This window comes from Tachyglossus aculeatus, chromosome 19 (genome assembly GCF_015852505.1).
Source record: "Tachyglossus aculeatus isolate mTacAcu1 chromosome 19, mTacAcu1.pri, whole genome shotgun sequence".
Classification (NCBI taxonomy): domain Eukaryota; kingdom Metazoa; phylum Chordata; class Mammalia; order Monotremata; family Tachyglossidae; genus Tachyglossus; species Tachyglossus aculeatus.
In genome coordinates, this window is record NC_052084.1 from 4,390,407 (window position 1) to 4,410,047 (window position 19,641).

The 19,641-nt window shown below is 43.2% G+C and overlaps 1 protein-coding gene across 9 annotated transcripts in view; it reads left to right on the forward strand.

The window, feature by feature from the left end:
• The window catches only part of CATSPERE (catsper channel auxiliary subunit epsilon), a 41,116-nt gene extending 21,475 nt beyond the window's left edge, over positions 1 to 19,641 (forward strand). For 6 of the 9 annotated variants that reach the window (XM_038761447.1, XM_038761454.1, XM_038761451.1 and 3 more), the window contains 12 exons: positions 307 to 749; positions 1,575 to 1,633; positions 3,233 to 3,308; positions 5,577 to 5,629; positions 8,270 to 8,323; positions 9,562 to 9,595; positions 9,682 to 9,761; positions 12,274 to 12,373; positions 14,949 to 15,035; positions 15,455 to 15,612; positions 16,490 to 16,543; positions 18,445 to 19,641. In XM_038761447.1, the coding sequence (XP_038617375.1) occupies positions 307 to 749; positions 1,575 to 1,633; positions 3,233 to 3,308; positions 5,577 to 5,629; positions 8,270 to 8,323; positions 9,562 to 9,595; positions 9,682 to 9,761; positions 12,274 to 12,373; positions 14,949 to 15,035; positions 15,455 to 15,612; positions 16,490 to 16,543; positions 18,445 to 18,604 (1,358 nt within the window). In that variant the 3' untranslated portion in view covers positions 18,605 to 19,641. Of the gene's footprint in view, positions 1 to 306; positions 750 to 1,574; positions 1,634 to 3,232; positions 3,309 to 5,576; positions 5,630 to 8,269; positions 8,324 to 9,561; positions 9,596 to 9,681; positions 9,762 to 12,273; positions 12,374 to 14,948; positions 15,036 to 15,454; positions 15,613 to 16,489; positions 16,544 to 18,444 lie in introns of those variants that run through there. The other 3 variants (XM_038761452.1, XR_005455075.1, XR_005455074.1) reach the window with 3 other exon arrangements.

The following is a 19,641-nucleotide window of genomic DNA, read 5'->3' on the forward strand; positions in this document are numbered from 1 at the left end:
TCCCAAGCGCTTAGTACAGTGCTCTGCACACAGTAAGCACTCAATAAATACGATTGATTGATTGATTGATTGATTGAGACCTAGTTTGTGACCTGTGGTTCCACAATTTTAATTTGGCTTGTATGGCATAATTCCTGCTAAAAAAAAAAAGCATATACCATTAGGTTTGCCTCCGGAAGATTCAGGCCAAAAAGAAGGCTTTTTTTTTTTTGCCCAAAAATTCCTTTTTGAAAAATATGCCAGGGCACACAGTTGTATAGGGTCCTGTATAAAAATAGATAAGAGTAATTTCTCTTTTTATTTCAGATTACTACGGGAATGTCATCATAAAGACAAAATTCAACCAGATGTTTCATCTTAAATGTGGAATGAAAGTGACGGTGAAACTCCATCCATGGGTTCACAAAGATAAAAAGACCGCGCTTTATGTAAACCCAACTGGTGACCTGTTTATCCTGAGTATTAATGGCAGTGACACAGTAATTCGGGAGACATATCCATTAACTTTAGAAATATTTAGTTCTACGCAAAATACAGAGGATACTTGTCCATACATACTGTTTCACCACAATATCAACTCATATTTTTATTTTATGGACAAGAGCAATTACCTGATCTTCTGGGCTCAAATAGTCTATCCAGAGCTTCTTGGTTTATCTGTAGTCGTGGAAGTCTACGGACCAAAAATATTAAAGGAAGACAGAAACGAGGAATATGAGATAGTTTTAGGAATCTGTACTAAAAATCTGGTAGGTTAAACTTAAAAGCTTTTACATTTGTATGATCTAATTACTATATAACTTTATAACTTGGAATATGCTTCTTTGTAATCCTATATGATTATTTTATCACCTTAATTCTAATGATAATTGTAGTATTTGTTACATGTGCACTTACTATGTGCCAGGAACAGTTCTAAGCACTGAGGTGGTTACGAGCAAATCGAATTGGACACAGTTCCTGTCCCACATGGGGCTCACAGTCTTAATCCCCATTTTACAGCTGAGGGAACTGAGGTACAGAGAAGTTAAATGATTTGCCCAAAGTCACACAGCGGACAAGTGGCGGAGCCAGGACTAGAACCCAGGTCCTTCTGACTCCCAGGCTTACGCACTATCCACTGGGCCACCCGTGGAGTAGAACAGAGAGGAAAGGTGCATTTTAGGAGCAGGTTTATCTGGGAGACTGTAAGCTGTTTGTGGGCAAGGAATGTGTCTGTTTATTGTTGTGTTGTACTCTCCCAAGCGCTTAGTATAGTGCTCTGCACACAGCAAACGCTCAATAAATACAGTTGAATGTTACATTGTCCTCTCCCAAGTGCTTAGTACAGTGCTCTGCATACAGCAAGTGCTCCATAAATACGATTGATTGAATGAATGAATGAATAGCAGAGGAGGAAATGGGACCGGAAATGAAATGGGATGGGAGAGAAGCAAGGCTGAGTCAGTAGCTTACCCCTTCTCAAGAATTCCTGAGAATTACAGGCCACATATTATTAAGTCTGGGAGCAATTTTAGAACTTCCCTAGCTGAGAAGACCATTTACAAAAACCACTGATTTTGTTGTATTTTCAGACTCTAAAATTTTTCCAGGATGAAAACTATGAACAAGTAGATAATTACACAGAACTCCAGTAAGTATCATTTTTAAAAAAAAAACCTAGAGTCATTATGCTACTTCGAAAATATAAATAATAGCAAAAATTAGAGAACAGATTTCATTTAATTGAATAACCTCTTTAGCTGGATCTTCAATCTGAAAATATTAAGAGCATGCCCTTCCATACTGCTAGCCCCAACTTCAAAGGGACGATAATTTTGTTGGGCTTTAAAAGTCAAAAGCAATTCGCTACAGCTCTGAAAATCCCCAAGAAGCAAACATCTGTGTAGATAACCAAACGAGTGTACTAAGCCATTTTTCAACCAAAGTAAAAGTGATGAAGAAGGGAGGAATGAGGGAAAGGAGGACATTTATCGTGCACCTTCTGTGTGTGAAGAGCACTGTATCCAGCACTTGGGACCAGAATAATAAATAGACAAGAGCCAGGAAGAAGGTGGGAGGAAACCCATGTCTGAGTCCCGGATCTGTCAATGGGCTGCTGTGTTACATTGGGCATGTCACTTTTTTCTCTTTTTTTATTGTATTTTTTAAGTGCTCACTGTGTGTTAAGCACTGTTCTAACCTCAGGGGTGGATTCAAGTTAATCAGGTGGGACATTAACTCTATTGTATTGTACTCTCCCAAGTGCTTAGTACAGTGCTCTGCACATAGCACTCAGTAAATACCACTGATGATGCTGCTTCTGATGAAATGGCTTACTTTTCTCCGGTAATTCTACATTCTGAACCACATTTCCACAGGGAAATATGACAGGGAGGAGGTTGACGGCAGATTTAGATAAAGTCAAACCCCTGAGGGCCATTTCGGGCTCGGGAATCCATTCCGCCCCTGCTCCTGTCAGTAGCAACATTGCTGTCTGAGCCTTTTACAGTGAAACCATGGTGAAATGTGGAACTAGATGTGAACGCTGGAAGATTGAGAAGCAGCATTGCTGGTGAATAGAGCACCAGCCTGGGAGACAGAAAGATCTGGGTTCTAATCCTGGATCTGCCACTTGTCTACTGTGTGACTTTGAGCAAAGTCACTTCACTTTTCTGGACCTCAGTTCCCTCCTCTGTAAAATGGGGGATTAAGACTGGGAGCCCCATGTGGGACGTGGACTGTGTCCAATCTGATTGGCTTGTATCATCCCCCAGAGCTTAGTACAGTGCCTGCCCCTTAGTAAACGCTTAACAAATACTATTGAAAAAGAGAGATAAGAAATGGCTTTACCGGGTCAGACTGATTGTCCATCCAGTTCAAAATTCAGGTTCCCAACATCAGCCACTTCAGGGAGACCTTGAATTTTGACAAAACTCAGCTATGAACAGGTTCACGGTTGAAGATGGTTTGGGCTTCCCAAATCCAGCCCATGGAGGATTCTAATCCCCCGTTGATCCAGTCAGAGGGAGAGTTTAGAAGATGTCCAGCCTTCCATAAAATGACCACCCCAAAAATAACCACATCCAACCTTCGACCCTTGATCGAGGAGACCCAAGGCAAAAATAATTGCTGCCCCTTCTAGAGTGACTTTATAAGAGTCAGGGTCTTGAACGAAATATAAATGATGTCGCAAAGTAGTGACCTTTCAATTCTATGATTAATTTGAATGGGTACTTCTTTTTCCTTCTAGGCAGAAAAACAGTGGCATTTTGTCATTTGCAGTGATACCAAGTACGATGGGGAAAAGATGTATTTTGCTCAACAAGGTAAGTGTAGAGATATTGGTCACAGTAACTCCCCTCAACAAAAATAGGATGTGAAGGTGACCCAGAGAATTACATACCGAAAAATCTCATTTCTACACCTGACAAGTGAGTAAAATCTAGAATTCAGTGTAGAATCAGTGAGCACTTGGACAAATGCATCCTTTTGGGCGAAAGGGAACATTGTTTCTGTAAAGGAAAATCATGCTTCTCTGATCTGCTGGGTTGGTTTTTTTAAAAAAAATTCTTATTTAATGGTATTTTTTAAGTGCATGCTATGTGTCAGACACTGTACTATGTGCTAAGCAGTTCTTTGAGGGGTTCAATAAATATGCAGACACAGGGGAATTAGTGGCTATGTGCTTAAATTTTCCAAAGGTCTTTGACAAAGTTCCACCCTAAAGATTTTTTAAAAAAAAGACCTGAATTCTCATGAAGGTGTACTGTCATCGACAGAAAAGAGATAGGAAATGAAGGAGAAAGACAAATGGCTCCTTTTCAGGATGGAGACCTGCAAATAGGGAGTCCCCTAGGGATTGCTGTGTTGGCCACTTTTTTCTAACAGTTTCATACGTGATCAGGAGGTGAAAGTGTTCCATACAATCGCTAAGTTGCATAAGACTCTAAATTCTTCTGGGCCAAGAAACAGTAATAGTAGCAGGAGGAGGAAGAGTCATTGAAGTCGTAATGGTTTTTGAGTGCCCGCTAAATGCAGTGAACTATACTAAGTTTTTGCAAAGTACAACAGAAGCACAAGGCATTTTTCCACCCCACAAGAAGTTTAGATTCTAACAAGAAAGACTGATGTAGAGCTATTCACGAGCAGTGGAATTAGAATTCATCAAATTGGGCATTCAGCCACGCAAGTCCTGAGGCAGGGTATCAGTAAATAAATAAAAGGCAGCTTTAGATCTGGGGACACTGATGATTAGGAGGGGAAGGCTTGTGGGAGGAAGTGCGATTTTAGGAGGGCTTCGAGACTGTAAACTCGTCGTGGGCAGGGAATATGTCTGTTATATTGTTCTTGCGTACTCTCCCAAGTGCTTAGTACAGTGCTCTGCACACAGTAAGTGCTCAATCAATACGACTGATGACTGACAAGGTGAGGAGGTTTGAGAGTTGGTGGGTGTGGGGGTCAGAGAAATTCTAGACCCTGGGGACAATGTGAGTAAGGGGGTCGTAGGTGGGTAATAGGTAGGAAGTGGGTTTAGGAGAAGCAAGGAGTGCAGGCAGGACTGTGTTCACCCAGTGAGGGAGAGAACTAGTGAGCAGACAGAGATTTGCCAGAGGAGGAATCCATGAAACCAAGGGGATAATAATAATAATGATGGTATTCATTAAGCGCTTACTACATGTCAAGCACTTTCCTAAGCATTGAGATAGGTGATAATAATAATAATTATGGTATTTGTTAAGCGCTTACTATGTGCCAAGCACTGCTCTAAGCACTAGGGTAAGTGCAAGGTAATTGGGTCGTCCCACGAGGGGCTCATAGTCTTAATGCCCATCTTGCAGAGGAGGTAACTGACGCACAGAGAAGTTAAGTGGCTTGCCCAAGGTCACACAGCAGACAAGTGGCAGAGCCGGGATTAGAGCCCGTGTCCTCTAACTCCCAGGTCTGTGTTCTTTTCATTCATTGAATCATATTTATTGAGCACTTACTGTGTGCAGAGTAACTAAGCTCTTGAAAAGTACAATTCAGTAACAGATAGAGACAATCCCTACCCAACAGCAGGCTCACAGTCTAGAAGGGGGAGACAGACAACAAAACAAAACAAGTAGACGGGCAACAATAGCATCAAAATAGATAAATAGAATTATAGATATAGATATACATCAGATGAAGCCACGCTTCTTCTCTATGTACAAGCTAACCAGGTTGGACACAATCCCTGTCCCACCTGGGGCTCACAGTCTTAATCCCCATTTCACAGATGAGGGAACTAAGGCCCAGAGAAATGAAGTGACTCGCTCAAGGTCGCACAGCAGACAAGTGGCAGAGGCCCGTGCTCTTTCCATTAGGCCACACTGCTTCTCAGTTACCATGGCGGGAAACCGTGCGAGGAACCAGGAGAAAAAGCAGGGTGGAGAGACAAAACCAGATACATTTCCGACTAATTGCACAAATGGCTGCCCCTTCTCCCTCACCCCCAACCCCTGACACCCCTGAGTAGGGCTTTCTGTTTTCCGTGTTTCTTGGGTTCCAGCAATATCCCAGGAAGGGTTCAGTTTACAGAGAGTCCTTGCCATTTGAGTGTGCTTCTTTACCAGGTGTCTACAATATATGTTGGTTGCAATCCAAAAAGGTACATCACAGTTAAAGGGTAAGTTGGTCTTTTTGTTTTATATATAATAATAATAATAATAATGGTATTTGTCAAGTGCTTACTACGTGCCAACCACCGTACTAAGCACTGGGGTAGATACAAGGTAATCAGATTGTCCCACGTGGGGCTCACAGTCTTCATCCCCATTTTTACAGATAAGGTAACTGAGGCCCAGAAAAGTTAAGTGGCGTGCCCAAGGTCACACAGCAGACAAGTGGCAGAGGCAGAATTAGAACCCACAGTCTCTGAGTCCCAAGCCCATATGCTCTGGCTTCTAGGCTGTGCTGCTTCTCTTCTCTTTTGGCCTTCCCCCAGGTTAAAAACACTTGGCTAAAATGAGTGGTAGTTAGCAGTATTCAATAAAATAGTGATGTTGATGATGATGGTTACCGAGCTTTGATTACAGGTGATTATTACTAGGGCAGACAGTACCAGAGACGAGATGAACCCACCAGTTAAGTTTCCACCAGCTGCCCGTGGCTGGCAACTGCCTAAAGAAGAGCTCTATTGCAACGGGCGAGGGGCAACTTTGCCTGGACCCGTGTGTGTGTGGTCCGTGCTCTATCCATTAGGTCACACGGCTGCTTCCATTCCTAAGGGTAGTTTGTGGAATGAAGGGAGGTACCACCCAAACACAGATGAGAGTGAGAAAACAGGAGGAAAAAGTCAAAGACTGGAATGTCATTCTTTTGGCACCCCCAATCCTCACCTCTCCTGCATTGATTTAAAGGGAAAGAGAGTGGGAGGGAATGAAAAGGCAGTTTAGACATACATATTTTCAGTAGTCTATATCTATTCCCAGGGAAGGAAAAGAAAATTCCCAACTGTCTCCTCTCCTCTCTCATCTAGCATATGAAAGACTATTCTTTGAAAGTGATAAACTCTTCCCCCCGCCCCACTCCCCACAAAAAATGTTGAGAAGCACTATGTAAAATCTTCTTTGGAAGAGTGCCAAGTCCATAGAGCAGAAGGAAGGGAGAATTGGAGGCTTTTAGGAAGGTGATGAAGGTTGGAAACAGGAAATGTGGTTTCTGAGCAAGGGAGCCAATGAAGAGAATAACAATTTTGCCAAGCAGTGAAACTGACAAGTGTTAGTTGGAAGTGACAGTTGATAGCGAATTCATTTGGTTCAATTTTAGAAGTTCCTCCAGTAATGCTGAATCATAAGGGTTCAGGTGCAGAAATAAGCAATGAGGGTGAGCGCCAGGGTGGATACAAGAAAATTGGGTTGGACACAGTCCCTGTCCCATGTGGGGCTCACTTTCTTAATCCCCATTTTACAGATGATGTAACTGAGGCCCTGAGAAGTCAAGTGACTTGTCAAGTGACAAGTGGGGGTGAGCCAATATTAGAACCCAGGTCCTCTGACTCTTTCCAGTACACCACGCTGTTGTGGTCCGTTGTGGTCAGGGACTGCGTCTGTTGACTGTTGTAACATACTCTCCCAAGCGCTTAGTACATTGCTTCGCACGCAGTAAGCACTTAGTACGATTGCATGAATGAATGGATCGTGGAAGGCTAGGGTAGCCGGGATGTCTGGGTTTAGTTTAGTCTAGGGACGGGAAGACAGTCCTAGGGGTAGGATGGCAGGCTGGGATAGTTGTTCAGAATTGAGAGATTGCCATGCTCTGTGGAAAAAGAGGTATGAATTAAGCCAGTGTTCCTTACCCAGGATCCATGGCTCGAAATACCTCCCACAACTCATCTCTGCTAAGATTCAAGTTTCCAACACTCAGTTCTCTGCTCTCCACAGTCTTTTAAACCACCTACTGCCCCGAAAGTGCCCCCGTCATTTGGGGGCAAGTTGGGTCGGCAGAAGCAGTGTGGCGTAGTGGATAGCGCACCAACCTGGGAGTCAGAAGGACCTGGGTTCTAATCCTGGCTCCGTCTCTTGTCTGCTGTGTCACCTCGGGCAAGTCACTTCACTTCTCCGGACCTCAGTTACCTCATCTGTAAAATGGGACTGAAGACTATGAGCCCCACGTGGGACATTTATTTATTTAATAAATATATTTTATTTAATAAATAAATAATTTATTTATTTTACTTGTACATATCTATTCTATTTATTTTATTTTGTTAGTATATTTGGTTTTGTTCTGTCTCCCCCTTTAAGACTGTGAGCCCACTGTTGGGTAGGGACTGTCTCTATATGTTGCCAACTTGTACTTCCCAAGCGCTTAGTACAGTGCTCTGCACACAGTAAGCGCTCAATAAATACGATTGATGATGATGATGACATGGACTGTGTCCAACCCGATGAGCTTGTATCTACTCCAGCGCTTAGTTCAGTGCCCGGCACCTAGTAAGCGCTTAACAAATACCTTAAAAAAAAGCAGCTGGCAGTGATCCTGATAGCAGAGAGGTTCTATTCCCCTCCAAAATCTCAACAAATTAGGAACTTTTAACTTAAAGCGGGGCATTTTTACAGTGGATAATAGCCCAGTAAGTAGAAAGGACTAGCGCAACTCCCAAAAGAGCATGTATGCACCGTCAGCAGCTACGAGGAAAATTCCATGAATTTGTTTCTCCTCTGACCCAACTGAAAAATGGAGTGGTGAGTTAAATTATTCAATCCCTGATTGAGAGCTGTATGTTACAATTCTTTTCAGCGTTCTTTCACTCTCTTTTTTGCAGTGTGCGAAAAGAAAATTGTACCCAGTATGAAAATTATCATGTCAGCATTTCGAAGTAAGAAATGTTTATTTTTTATGGGAATCTAAATAGCTAAGTGGTTGGACTAGACACCCTGGGGAGTTGTAGGTTTAGTCTCTGCCCTTCAGCTTCTATTCTAGAGGGCCTAACTGGACACGCAAAATATATATATTATTCTCAGGTCATCGCTGCCCTTCCTAGTCACCGCCACTCCCCGGTGAGCAGCCGTGAAGGGGTCATGGGAAGGCGGGGAGCCATTGCGCTGATGGAAAAGTGGCCAGTTATTGTCCTGGAATTGATAATGTCACGGTCACTAGGCCAGCTGTCTCCCCTGGTCGATGAGGAGCAAACAAGAGAGACAAAGCTAGTTTCAGGATGAGGTTCTCCTCTGTCGACGGTCGCTTATGCCTGAAGGCAAGAGGAGCAGAAAGGAGAACTCCAAAGAATGTCTTCCACCCTTGGGTCCTGGGAGAGTGGATTCTCTGCACTGCACTGTAAAAACAGAGAAGCAGTTTGGGCTGGTGGATTGAGCACAGGGCTGGGAGGCAGGAAGACCCGGGTTCTAATCCCACTCCTCTGTCTGCTGCATGACTTTGGGCAAGTCACGTCACTTCTCCTGGCCTCAGTTCCCTCACCTGCAAAATGGGGAGTAAGACCGTGAGGCCCCTCGTGGGACATGGACTGTGTCCAACCTGATTAGCTTGTATCTACTCCAGAGCTTGGTACAGTGCCTGGCAGTGAGTGCTGGGGTAGATACAAGTTACTAAGCGCTTAGTACAGTGCTCTGCACACAGTAAGCGCTCAATAAGTACGATTGATTGATTAATCAGGTTGGACACAGTCCGTGTCCCACATGGGGCTCACGGTCTCAATACCTATTTTACAAATGAGGTAACCGAGGCACTGAGAAGTGATTTGCCCAAGGTCACACAGCAGACCGGTGGAGGAGCTGTGATTAGAACCCAGGTCCTTCTGATTTCCAGGCCCTTGCTCTATCTACTAGGCCATCCTGCTTGGGAAAGTTCTTATACTACTGCATTCTCTGATCTTCACCTAGCTGTAATGAGTTGATGGGGCAAATACCTTTGGTGAACAACACCAAAATAAAAGACCCGTGTGTTGGGAGACATCGTTTGAAACCTGTTCAATTAAATCATCAGTAATAATTAAATAATACATTTTTAAAACTCATTTAAGACTAGAGGGCAGGTTTTCGTTTTTTTTTTTTCAAAAAAAGTAAAAATCAGCAAAAAAAATGATCTCCTCTGTGCTAGGTTGCATCTGCGCCACAGACCAAATCAAGACCTGGTAAGTGAAATGAGGATTTATTTAAAGAAAAAAATCTGAACTAAATAAATAATGATGAATGAACAGAAATATCTTCTCTTTTCCAGAATTTTATCTATGATCTGAAAAAATATGGTTGTCCAATGAAATTCCACTGGGGACAGTATTTCCAACCTATTATTGAGTTGTAAGTAAATTTTTAGACACTTTTCAGGTTGATAATAATAATAATAATAATGTTGGTATTTATTAAGCGCTTACCATGTGCAAAGCACTGTTCTAAGCACTGGGGGAGGTACAAGGTAATCAGGTTGTCCCACGTAGGGCTCACAGTCTTCATCCCCATTTTACAGATGAGGTTACTGAGGCTCAGAGAAGTTGTGACTGTGTGCCCAAGGTCACACAGCTGACAAGTGGCGGAGCCAGGATTAGAACCCATGACCTCTGACTCCCAAGCCCGGGCTCTTTCCACTGAGCCATGCTGCTTCTTCTGATTGATTCTTCTGATTGATCTGGAGTATTTCAAATCCGAGTATTTGAAATAAGTTAATTAATCATTGCGAACCGAATTTTCAATCAAACTTAAAATGATCAGATGAGAGCTTGCCTCTGGTAACCACATTTTTTGTGTCCTACATTTTGTTTGTTTTTGTGGTATTAGGCTTAGGGTTGGTGCTAAATTCTATTCCTTCATTCATTCAATCGTATTTTTTGAGCGTTTACTGTATGCAGAGCACTGTACTAAGCATTTGGGAACGTACGACATCTATTCTGATGGTATTGACACCTGTCAAGTTGTTTTGTTTTGTTGTCTGTCCCCCCCGCCTTCTAGACTGCGAGCCCGTTGTTGGGTAGGGACCGTCTCTATAGATTGCCGTTTGTACTTCTCAAGCACTTAGTACAGTGCTCTGCACACAGTAAGCGCTCAATAAACATGATTGAATGAACGAATGACACAAAAAAACCCCAGTGTCATTCCCTGCCCACAGCGAGATTTAACATGCCTTAACCAGGCAGCCCATCAGTTCTAGGCCTTTAATCTCCGGGCTGTGGCACCCTCAACATTCACTGACCACATTTAAGCAAGACAGCGACAAATTCTGAAGTTCTGAGAGGAGAGCTTGATGGGGGCAAGGTTTAAATAAGGGGGGAGCCAGTATCCAAGATTAGGACTGGGGGGGAGGAAAAAGCCAGGACAGGGAGAGGGAGAGCTTAAGAGTCAGGGTGAAGCGAGAGGGGGAAGAGGGGGGCAAAGAGCTAGGAAAAAAAAACTGGGGCACTAGGCACCCAATTCTCACCAGGGACCTTGGGTAGCCAAACATGCTAGCAGACTTCAGAAGTCAAATTCAATCAATCGATCGTATTTATTGAGCACTTATTGTGTGCAGAGCACTGTACTAAGTGCTTGGGAAGTACAAGTTGGCAAATTCAGCCCCCGAGAACATGGCGGCAGCAGCTAAACAGCAGGAAATCCTTGCTCTTGCTCAGATCCAGCTTCTTCTGCCACTGCCACCACAGACCCCCCCGCTCTGGGTGGGAGACAGGGCTCTGCCCCAACGCTTAGTACATTGCCTTGCTCAGAGTGACCATTCAGTACATACCACCGATTAATGGATAATAACAATAGTAATAATAATGGCATTTGTTAAGCGCTTACTATGTGCAAAGCACTGTTCTAAGCGCTGGGGAGGATACAACGTGATCAGGTTGTCCCACGTGGGGCTCACAGTCATAATCCCCGTTTTACAGATGAGGGAACTGAGGCCCAGAGAAGTGAAGTGACTCGCCCAAAGTCACACAGCTGACAACTGGCCGAGCCGGGATTTGAACCCATGACCTCTGACTCCCAAACCCGTGCTCTTTCCATTGAGCCACACTGCTTCTCTGGGCTAACCCCAGCTACTGGGCTAACCCCCGCTGTAACAGTCCCTTCTATCCCAACCTCCTCAGTTACAAATTTGGATGAGGGAGGGAAGGGGCTTTAATTAATTCCTAACGTGGATGCAGGCGGCCGGCAGAATCTTGGGATTCTTCTGGCTAGTCGATCCTTCGATACTGCACAGCTACACCACAGAAGCCTTATCTCTCTCTCTCTCTCCCTTTCTCACTGCTATTCATCTCCCAGCAACAAGTTGAAACTCAGGCATTGAGATTATTCTAATGATAATAATAATAATTGTGGTATTTGTGAAGCGCTTACTATGTACCAGCCACTATACTAAGCACTGGGGTAGATACCAGCAAAGTAGGTTGGACATAGTCCCCGTCCCACATGGGGTTCACAGTCCTAATCCCCATCGTGGCTGGGGATTAGCAGCGTGGCTCAGTGGAAAGAGCCCAGGCTTTGAAGTCAGAGGTCATGGGTTCAAATCCCAGCTCCGCCACTTGTCAGCTGTGTGACTTTGGGCAAGTCACTTCACTTCTCTGTGCCTGTTACCTCATCTGTCAAATGGGGATGAAGACTGTGAGCCCCCCATGGGACAACATGTTCATCCTGTAACCTCCCCAGCGCTTAGAACAGTGCTTTGCACATAGTAAGCGCTTAATAAATGCCATTATTATTATTATTTTCCAGATGAGGGAACTGAGGCCCAGAGAAGTTAAGTGGCTTGCCCAAGGTCACACGGCAGACAAGTGGCAGAGTGCCCAAACTGATTATACTAAGCCATCCTTTCTTGTGTGTGCATACTTTTCCTTAGATACGAAGGAAAACAATTTGTCGAAAGAGTCAAGGCAAATTTCATCATCTGGGATATATATGGAAGAAATGATTACAGCTTTAATTCAACCATGAATGATGTATGGCATCTTTTTATTGAAGTAATGTTGAAGTAGAGTCACTTGGTAGATGTTTTATGTATATAGTCACATTGACATGTACAATTGTGAGTGTGCCTTTCCCTTATTAATCTATATCACAATTTTTCTAAAGTAGAACCTAGCTGTTTTATTGAAAACACAGATTTCCATCCTATGAAATCTCTATGGGGCAAAATTCCTCTAAAAGTTTGTTAGGAACAAAGCAGGTATAGTGGTAGATTTGCCATTTTGGTGGCGGATCCTGCTAGAGGGAGTCATTTTATATCTGCCTGCAGGAAGTTGAAGATATGCAGGAGGCATGCAAGCATGAAATCATATTAAAAAAAAAACAACCTATATGCTGTAGCCCAAAACAACAGCTCAAAGCCAAGCCCCCAAAAAACATGACAAAAGAAAAAGCAGTTGAAATCCCCTTCTGTTGTCCATTTGTGCTTTTAGCAGTGTGTGGGCTTGAGGTGGTTTCTCCCTCCAAAATAGCATTGATTTGGCCCTGAGCACTCAGCCACTGCCTAAAGTTAAGCAGAATGGAGCCCCCAAATATTCATTAAGCATCAGCCTGTCGAGGCCCGACAGTTCCAGAATTTCGAATTTCCAATCCTGCAATTTCACTGAGCTGGATGTGCATCAGATCATAATGGGTTCCCAAGGAGAGGAAAATAAAGTAAATTCTTCATCCCTTTCCAGCATGCTACCCTGGAGACCGTGGATGCCATGTACACCATATGGCCAGGTGCCTTATGCAGCTTCAACATAGAAAAAAGTGACAGTGCAGTGGCCTTAGATAATAATAATAATGGCATTTATTAAGCACTTACTATGTACAAAGCACTGTTCTAAGTGCTTAGATGATTGATTAATTGATAGCTGCCCACTTAACTACCTTCACTCTAGTGAAAGGGGGAAGGAAATTTGTCCCCACTCTCCCTGAACAAACTCCCAACTGGGCAGCAGAGCTGGTAGAAATAAAAATACCTTCCCTGTTACTGCCTTTTCTTTTTTTTTCTTCTTCTTTTAAATGGTATTTAACAAGTGTTGACTATGTGCCAGGCACCGTACTGAGCACTGGGGTTGATACAAGATTAATCAGGTTGGGCACAGTCCAAGTCCCACACAGGGGTCATCGACTTTATCCCCATTTTCCAGATGAGGGAACCGGGGCTCAGAGAAGTGAAGTGACTTGCCCAAGTCACACAGCAAACAAGTGGCCAAGCCAGGATTATTCATTCAATTCATTCAATCGGATTTACTGAGCACTTACTGAGCACCTGGGAGAGTATGATGCAATAATAAACGGACACATTCACTGTCCGCAGCGAGTTTGCAGTCTAGAGGGAGGGAGACAGACATTAATAGAAATAAATCAATTACAGATATAGACATAAGTGCTGTGGGGCTGGGAAGGGATGCAGAAGGGAGTGGCATTAGAACCAAGGACACTTCATTCATTCATGTAGTCATATTTATTGAGCACTTACCGTGTGCAAAGCACTCTACTAAGCACTTCGGAAAGTACAATATTCCCTGCCCACGACGAGCTTACTGATTCCCAGGCCTGTGCTCTATCCATTAGGCCATGCTGCTTTTCTGAATGCTCCACATTAAATCTGAGCCTGGTTTCTCATGGCAATGAAATACACTGTGAGAGTTATTTTCAATAGCCCGAGGTTGGCACATTTTTTTTTTGAGGGAGAAAGTGCTCATATTGGCACAATTAGTTTTGATAATGTCGGTGAGGGAGGGCCATTTTGTTGCTTGTGGAATTTCAAATGAATGCTTTTATACTGCTTAATAGTTGTTCTTTTGTTCCCCTTGAGGTTGCAGCAATGAGATTTGATTCTGGCGGTCAAGTGACGGTTAATCTCTATATACTGTAATGTCAGAGAGCCCCAGGAGGTTTTAAACTTCAATACGTGGGCCTATCTAAAGGATAACCTATGATCTCCTGTGTTGGTTATGACTTTTTGAAGGGAATAAAGTGTTTGCTGTAAATTGTGCCCTAGTCTTCCTCCACAGGGGAAATGATGATGATGACAATGATGACTATGGTATTTTTTTAGCGCTTACTATGTGCCAGGCACTGTACGAAGCGCTGCACTTCTCCCAACTGTTTAGTACAGGGCTCTGCACACAAGTGCTAAATAAATACAACTGAATGAATGAATGAACTGTGTTTCTATGTGGCACTTTGGTAATAATAACGTTAATTAGTTATTCAGCAGATTGTCTCCAGCTGCAAGATAGCCTCATGCTTGTTCATTAGACTGATCGAACAATCAGTGGTATTTATTGAGCACTTCCTTAGCGCAGAGCGGTGCATTATGCACTGGGGAAAAAGTACAAACAACAAAGTTGGTAGACGCCAATCTGGCCTCCAAGGAGCTTACGGTCTTCATGGGGTTGCAGACATTAAAATAGATTAGGGATAGAGGAAATAGTAGAGTATAATTAATGGTATTTATTGAGAGCTTCCCTACTACATGCAGAGAACAAGAACCCGAGACCACCTTTTAGGAAAATCAATCCTGTTTAATTTTATAAATAATCCTCTTAACAGAATGGATGTATGAGCATAGCACAGACATGGTCGTCAATGATTGCAGCCAACACACACCTGCCACTGGATAAAGTATGGGGACCCGAGGTAAGAAAAGAAATCCTAGATTTACAGGTTACTGGCTTATTAAACTTTGGAGAAGAAATAAAGCCTACTAGGTGTGGTTTTAGGGGTTTGCCTAACAAGGAGGGATCCCCACACCCAATTTATATTCTGGAAGCATTACCTGAATTGAGGTTAAATTGCTAACTATACCAGTTTGTATAGTTATATATATATAGTTATATATAGTTATATGTATATAGTTATATATAGTATATATATATATATATAGTTATATATACCAGTTTGTATAGTTGCCCCAATGCAATGAAATGAGAGACTATAGAAAGGTTTGATTCCAGAACAGTTTTTAACAAGTGCAATAAGACAGGAATGCCATTTACTGTTACTTTGCCAAAGCAGCATTTTTAACCGACAAATTTTTCTCACCGCTCCCTATTCAGAACTACAGACACTGTTTTTCTGTGGCCAGTGGAAAGCCAGGAAACCTTAATCAACCGTATGAGATTTTAAACTCTTCTAATTATAATTATATCGTGTGGCCCAAGGATTACGAAGCCTTTTTTGTGTTCCAAGTGAAGATAGTAGACCCAAATTACAGGTGACTTTATATATGTTTATAGCAAACGGGTAACCAGCCTCTTCAGCTCTAGGGACAAAGGGAAAATAGTGTGAACATGATTTGGGGAGTTTTATTGGGAGCCTCTTGAGCACTCAAGTTGTGACTCTCTTATTATGATATCTATTAAGAACTTACTATGGGTCAAGCACTTCTCTAAGTGCTGGGTTAGATTCAAATTAGGAGGCTTTCCCAGACTGAACCCCCTTCTCCCCCTCCCCATCCCCCCCTCCCGCCTTACCTCCTTCCCTTCCCCACAGCACCTGTATATATGTATATATGTTTGTACATATTTATTACTCTATTTACTTTATTTGCACATATTTATTCCATTTATTTTATTTTGTTAACGTGTTTTGTTTTGTTGTCTGTCTCCCCCTTCTAGACTGTGAGCCCGCCGTTGGGTAGGGACCGCCTCTATATGTTGCCAACTTGTACTTCCCAAGCGCTTAGTACAGTGCTCTGCACACAGTAAGCGCTCAGTAAATACGATTGAATGAAGGAATGAATGAATTCAAATTAATCAGGCTGGATAATACCGTCCCTGTCCCACATGGAGCAGAACACTGTACTAAGCACTTGGGAAAGTACCACACAACAGAAAACAGTGACAATCCCTCAAGCATTGGGTTTTTTTAATGGCATTTATTAAGCGCTTACTATGTGCAAGGCACTGTTCTAAGCGCTGGGGAGGTGATCAGGTATTCCCACGAGGGGCCTATAGGGTTTTTAATGGTTTTCAAATGCTGATTTGGAGTTCCCAGCATTCTCCAAATTGGAAACTGTGAGACATATGTGCACTGTACTTGTACTTTTCTATATTCATGTACATTTTTAACAGGTGCCTTTTCTCTTGTAGCTTCTGTGACCTAACGGCTACATTTGCAGTACATTCCTTTATCTTAGCTAAAAGGTAATATTTATTATTTAATCAGTCCTTAACAACAGTATGGGGGTGGAAGGGTTGGAACAAGAAGTACTCTGTTTAGCTTAACCTCTTTAGTAGGCACGACCTCTTTTTCCTTATCCAACAACTACACCCAATTTGGTCCCTACAGCCTAAAGCAGAACTTATTGAAACGCAGTAGAAAAATAATACTAATAGAGCATGGAACTGGGAGGATCAGGAACTGGGTTCTAATCCCAGCTCTCTCTACCAACTGTTTGCTGTGTGACCTTGGGCAAGTCACTGAACCTCTCTGGGCCTCAGTGTCCTCAACTGTAAAATAGAGATTAAATACCTGTTCTCCCTCCTCCTTAGACTGTGAGCCCCATGTGGGACAAGGGGCTCTGTCCAAATGGATTTAATTTGTCTCTACCCTAGCGCTTAGAATAGCGCTGAATCCATAGTAGGCACTTAATCAATCAATCAATCGTATTTATTGAGTGCTTACTGTGTGCAGAGCACTGTACTAAGCGCTTAGGAAGTACAAGTTGGCCCCACTGATCAGAGGTGAGGTGGAGACGTGGAAAGGGCCAAAAAAAGAAAAATGTCTTGCCCACCCAAAGCACACAGTGGGTCGGTGTAAGAGCAGAAGAGGTCACAGACCTGGGACACTTTCTTTTTAAATGCCATTTAGTAGGTGCTTCCTGTCAGTCAGTCAATTAATCGTATTTATTGAGCGCTTACTGTGTGCAGAGCACTGTACTAAGCGCTAGGGAGACTACCACAGGTACCACAATCATCAAAGTAGACCTGAAGCCCTTGCTTTGTAGTATTGGCACCTGGTGGGCAGGGAATGTATCTGTTTATTGTTGTCTCATACTCTCCCTAGCGCTTAGTACAGTGCTCTGCCCACAATAAGCACTCAACAAATAAATTGAATAAATCCATTAACAGCCTGAGTCAAGCGTTGGGTTGGAAAGCGCAGTTGAGGAAACAGGTCCAGAGAAGTTCAGCGACTTGCCCAAGGTCACACAGCAGGGCAAGTGGCAGAGCCAAAATTAGAACCCAGGTCCTCTGGCTCCCAGACCTGTGCTTTATCCCCTAGGCCACACTGCTTCCCTGTGTTTTCCTGTCTGATTTTGGATTTCCAGCACCGGGTTTCCCTCTGCCACAGAGCACACACATTGCCGAGCTCAGCGGCTTGGCACTGGATGTCGGGCCTGGCGTCACACTTGCCCGTGAGGAGGAGGAAAAAAAGACCCTAGGGAAACAGTCTAGGTCCGCGGGAAGCCTCCGTTCTTTTGCAAAACGGTCCCGGCGACAGAATCCCGTTACTCCCCGGGGTCTGGCATAAGGCATGTGACACCTCATGCACCTCCCTATCTGGACTCAGGGCTTTTATTCAATCCCGCTCTGGCCCTTCACCCAAACCACTAACCCAGTTGGAGCCGACAGACACGAGGCCTTTTCGGCGGCCCCGGAAAAGGAATTTCGGCCCAGAAAAACGACTTCCCCTTTGCTCCCCCTGAAGCAATTCCATGAGCCCAGGGTTGAAAATCAGGGAAGTTCAGATTAAGACCTTTGTTAAGGCCCAACCAGCTGTTATCACCTTGTCAAAAATACTCCCGTTCCCCAAAGGGCTGATGACCTGGATCATTCTGGCTATTAGTCCACCCAGAAGAGATAGCTGTTACGTTCTAAAGGACGATATCATATTTAACTAACCACAGTATTGATCCAGTTCTTGGTTAGTCATGAATGTGCTTCATCTGGAAACCTGTTTAAAGGTTAGTGAAACATAGAGCACACCAAAAGCCTCTACTCGTTGAGCAGACCCCTTGTCTTTCATCCTCTGTGAACTAGGGTGCAAGAAAATACCTGACTATGGAAAGGGCCAGATATTTACTCATCTCATGTTTCTATTTCAGACCAGACCCCACAATAGTTTTACTTTGCGTTATCTGTCTGTTTCTGGGAACTGTATTTGGCCTCTCTCTGAGTTACTTAGAGTACGTGAACATTTTTCGAAATCATCTGGATGACCAAACTCCAACCGAAACAAACGGGGAAAACACATCGGAAAACTGAAACCTTGCTGTTAGAACCTTGCTGTTAGTTAATGTGTTTTCAGCATTATTTACAACCAGGGAAGATGTTTTTCAATAAACAAGTATATGTGCATAATGCAGAATAAGTGTTAGGGCAAACGAATAGCAGCCAGTTGCTTGGTATTTTAACATTTCTCTGTTGGGTTCAGTCTCCTCCGGCTTCCATGTATCTCCCTGTCCATCCCACGGCATTGTCTCCTCCTATTCCCAGATCCTTCTCTTACTTCTCCCTGGTCCCTGGCCCCACTTTTTCTTTCCTGTTCCTTTCCTCCTGTCACTTGCATCTTCCCATTTTTAACTTTCTCCTTCTTTTGGTCTTTGTATCCCTCAACTCCACTCCCTTCATCCTCTCCCCATTATAGTCTACCCCTTCCGTTTCTCATCATCTTTCTGGTTATCTCTTGCATTTGCTACTCTCTCAGTCATTCTTTCTGCTCTGGATACCGCAGCCTCTAGCTGGCCCTCTCCCTTCCATTTCCCCCTCTAGCCTTCTCTCCTCCTGTCTCAGAGCTATTCCGAGACAGTGATAAAATTCTATGTACAAAAGTGTCAGATTCTAAAAACGTTCATTTACAACATTGCATGAATATTCTGTGGTCCGGGTTCCACGAGTAGCCGGGGAAAATATGATGGGTGAAAGCAGGGCATTTCTAAAGCTCTGTGATTTTAGTCCACTACAGATTTGGCGAGTGTCCTTGAAAACCTATTCACAGTTGAAATGTCTTGTGTTGTATTTGTAAGAATCAACACTAGATGCTCCATAATGAAAAACTGAGGCTGTGAATAAAAACTTGGGGGGAAAAAAAAGTCCTTTTGAGACCGTGAGACTGTTCAAATGTTTAGCGATCACATCCCATTTGTTCCAATCAATTGGTATTTTCCTGTTAACATTTTCAGGTGTAAAACTATTTGTTATATCTTTCACTGTTTCAGTTATAGAATCATTCCTGTGGATTTAACAAATGGCATTTAAAGTCTGGAATAACTTAAGTATTTTTAATAAAGAATTTATGTATG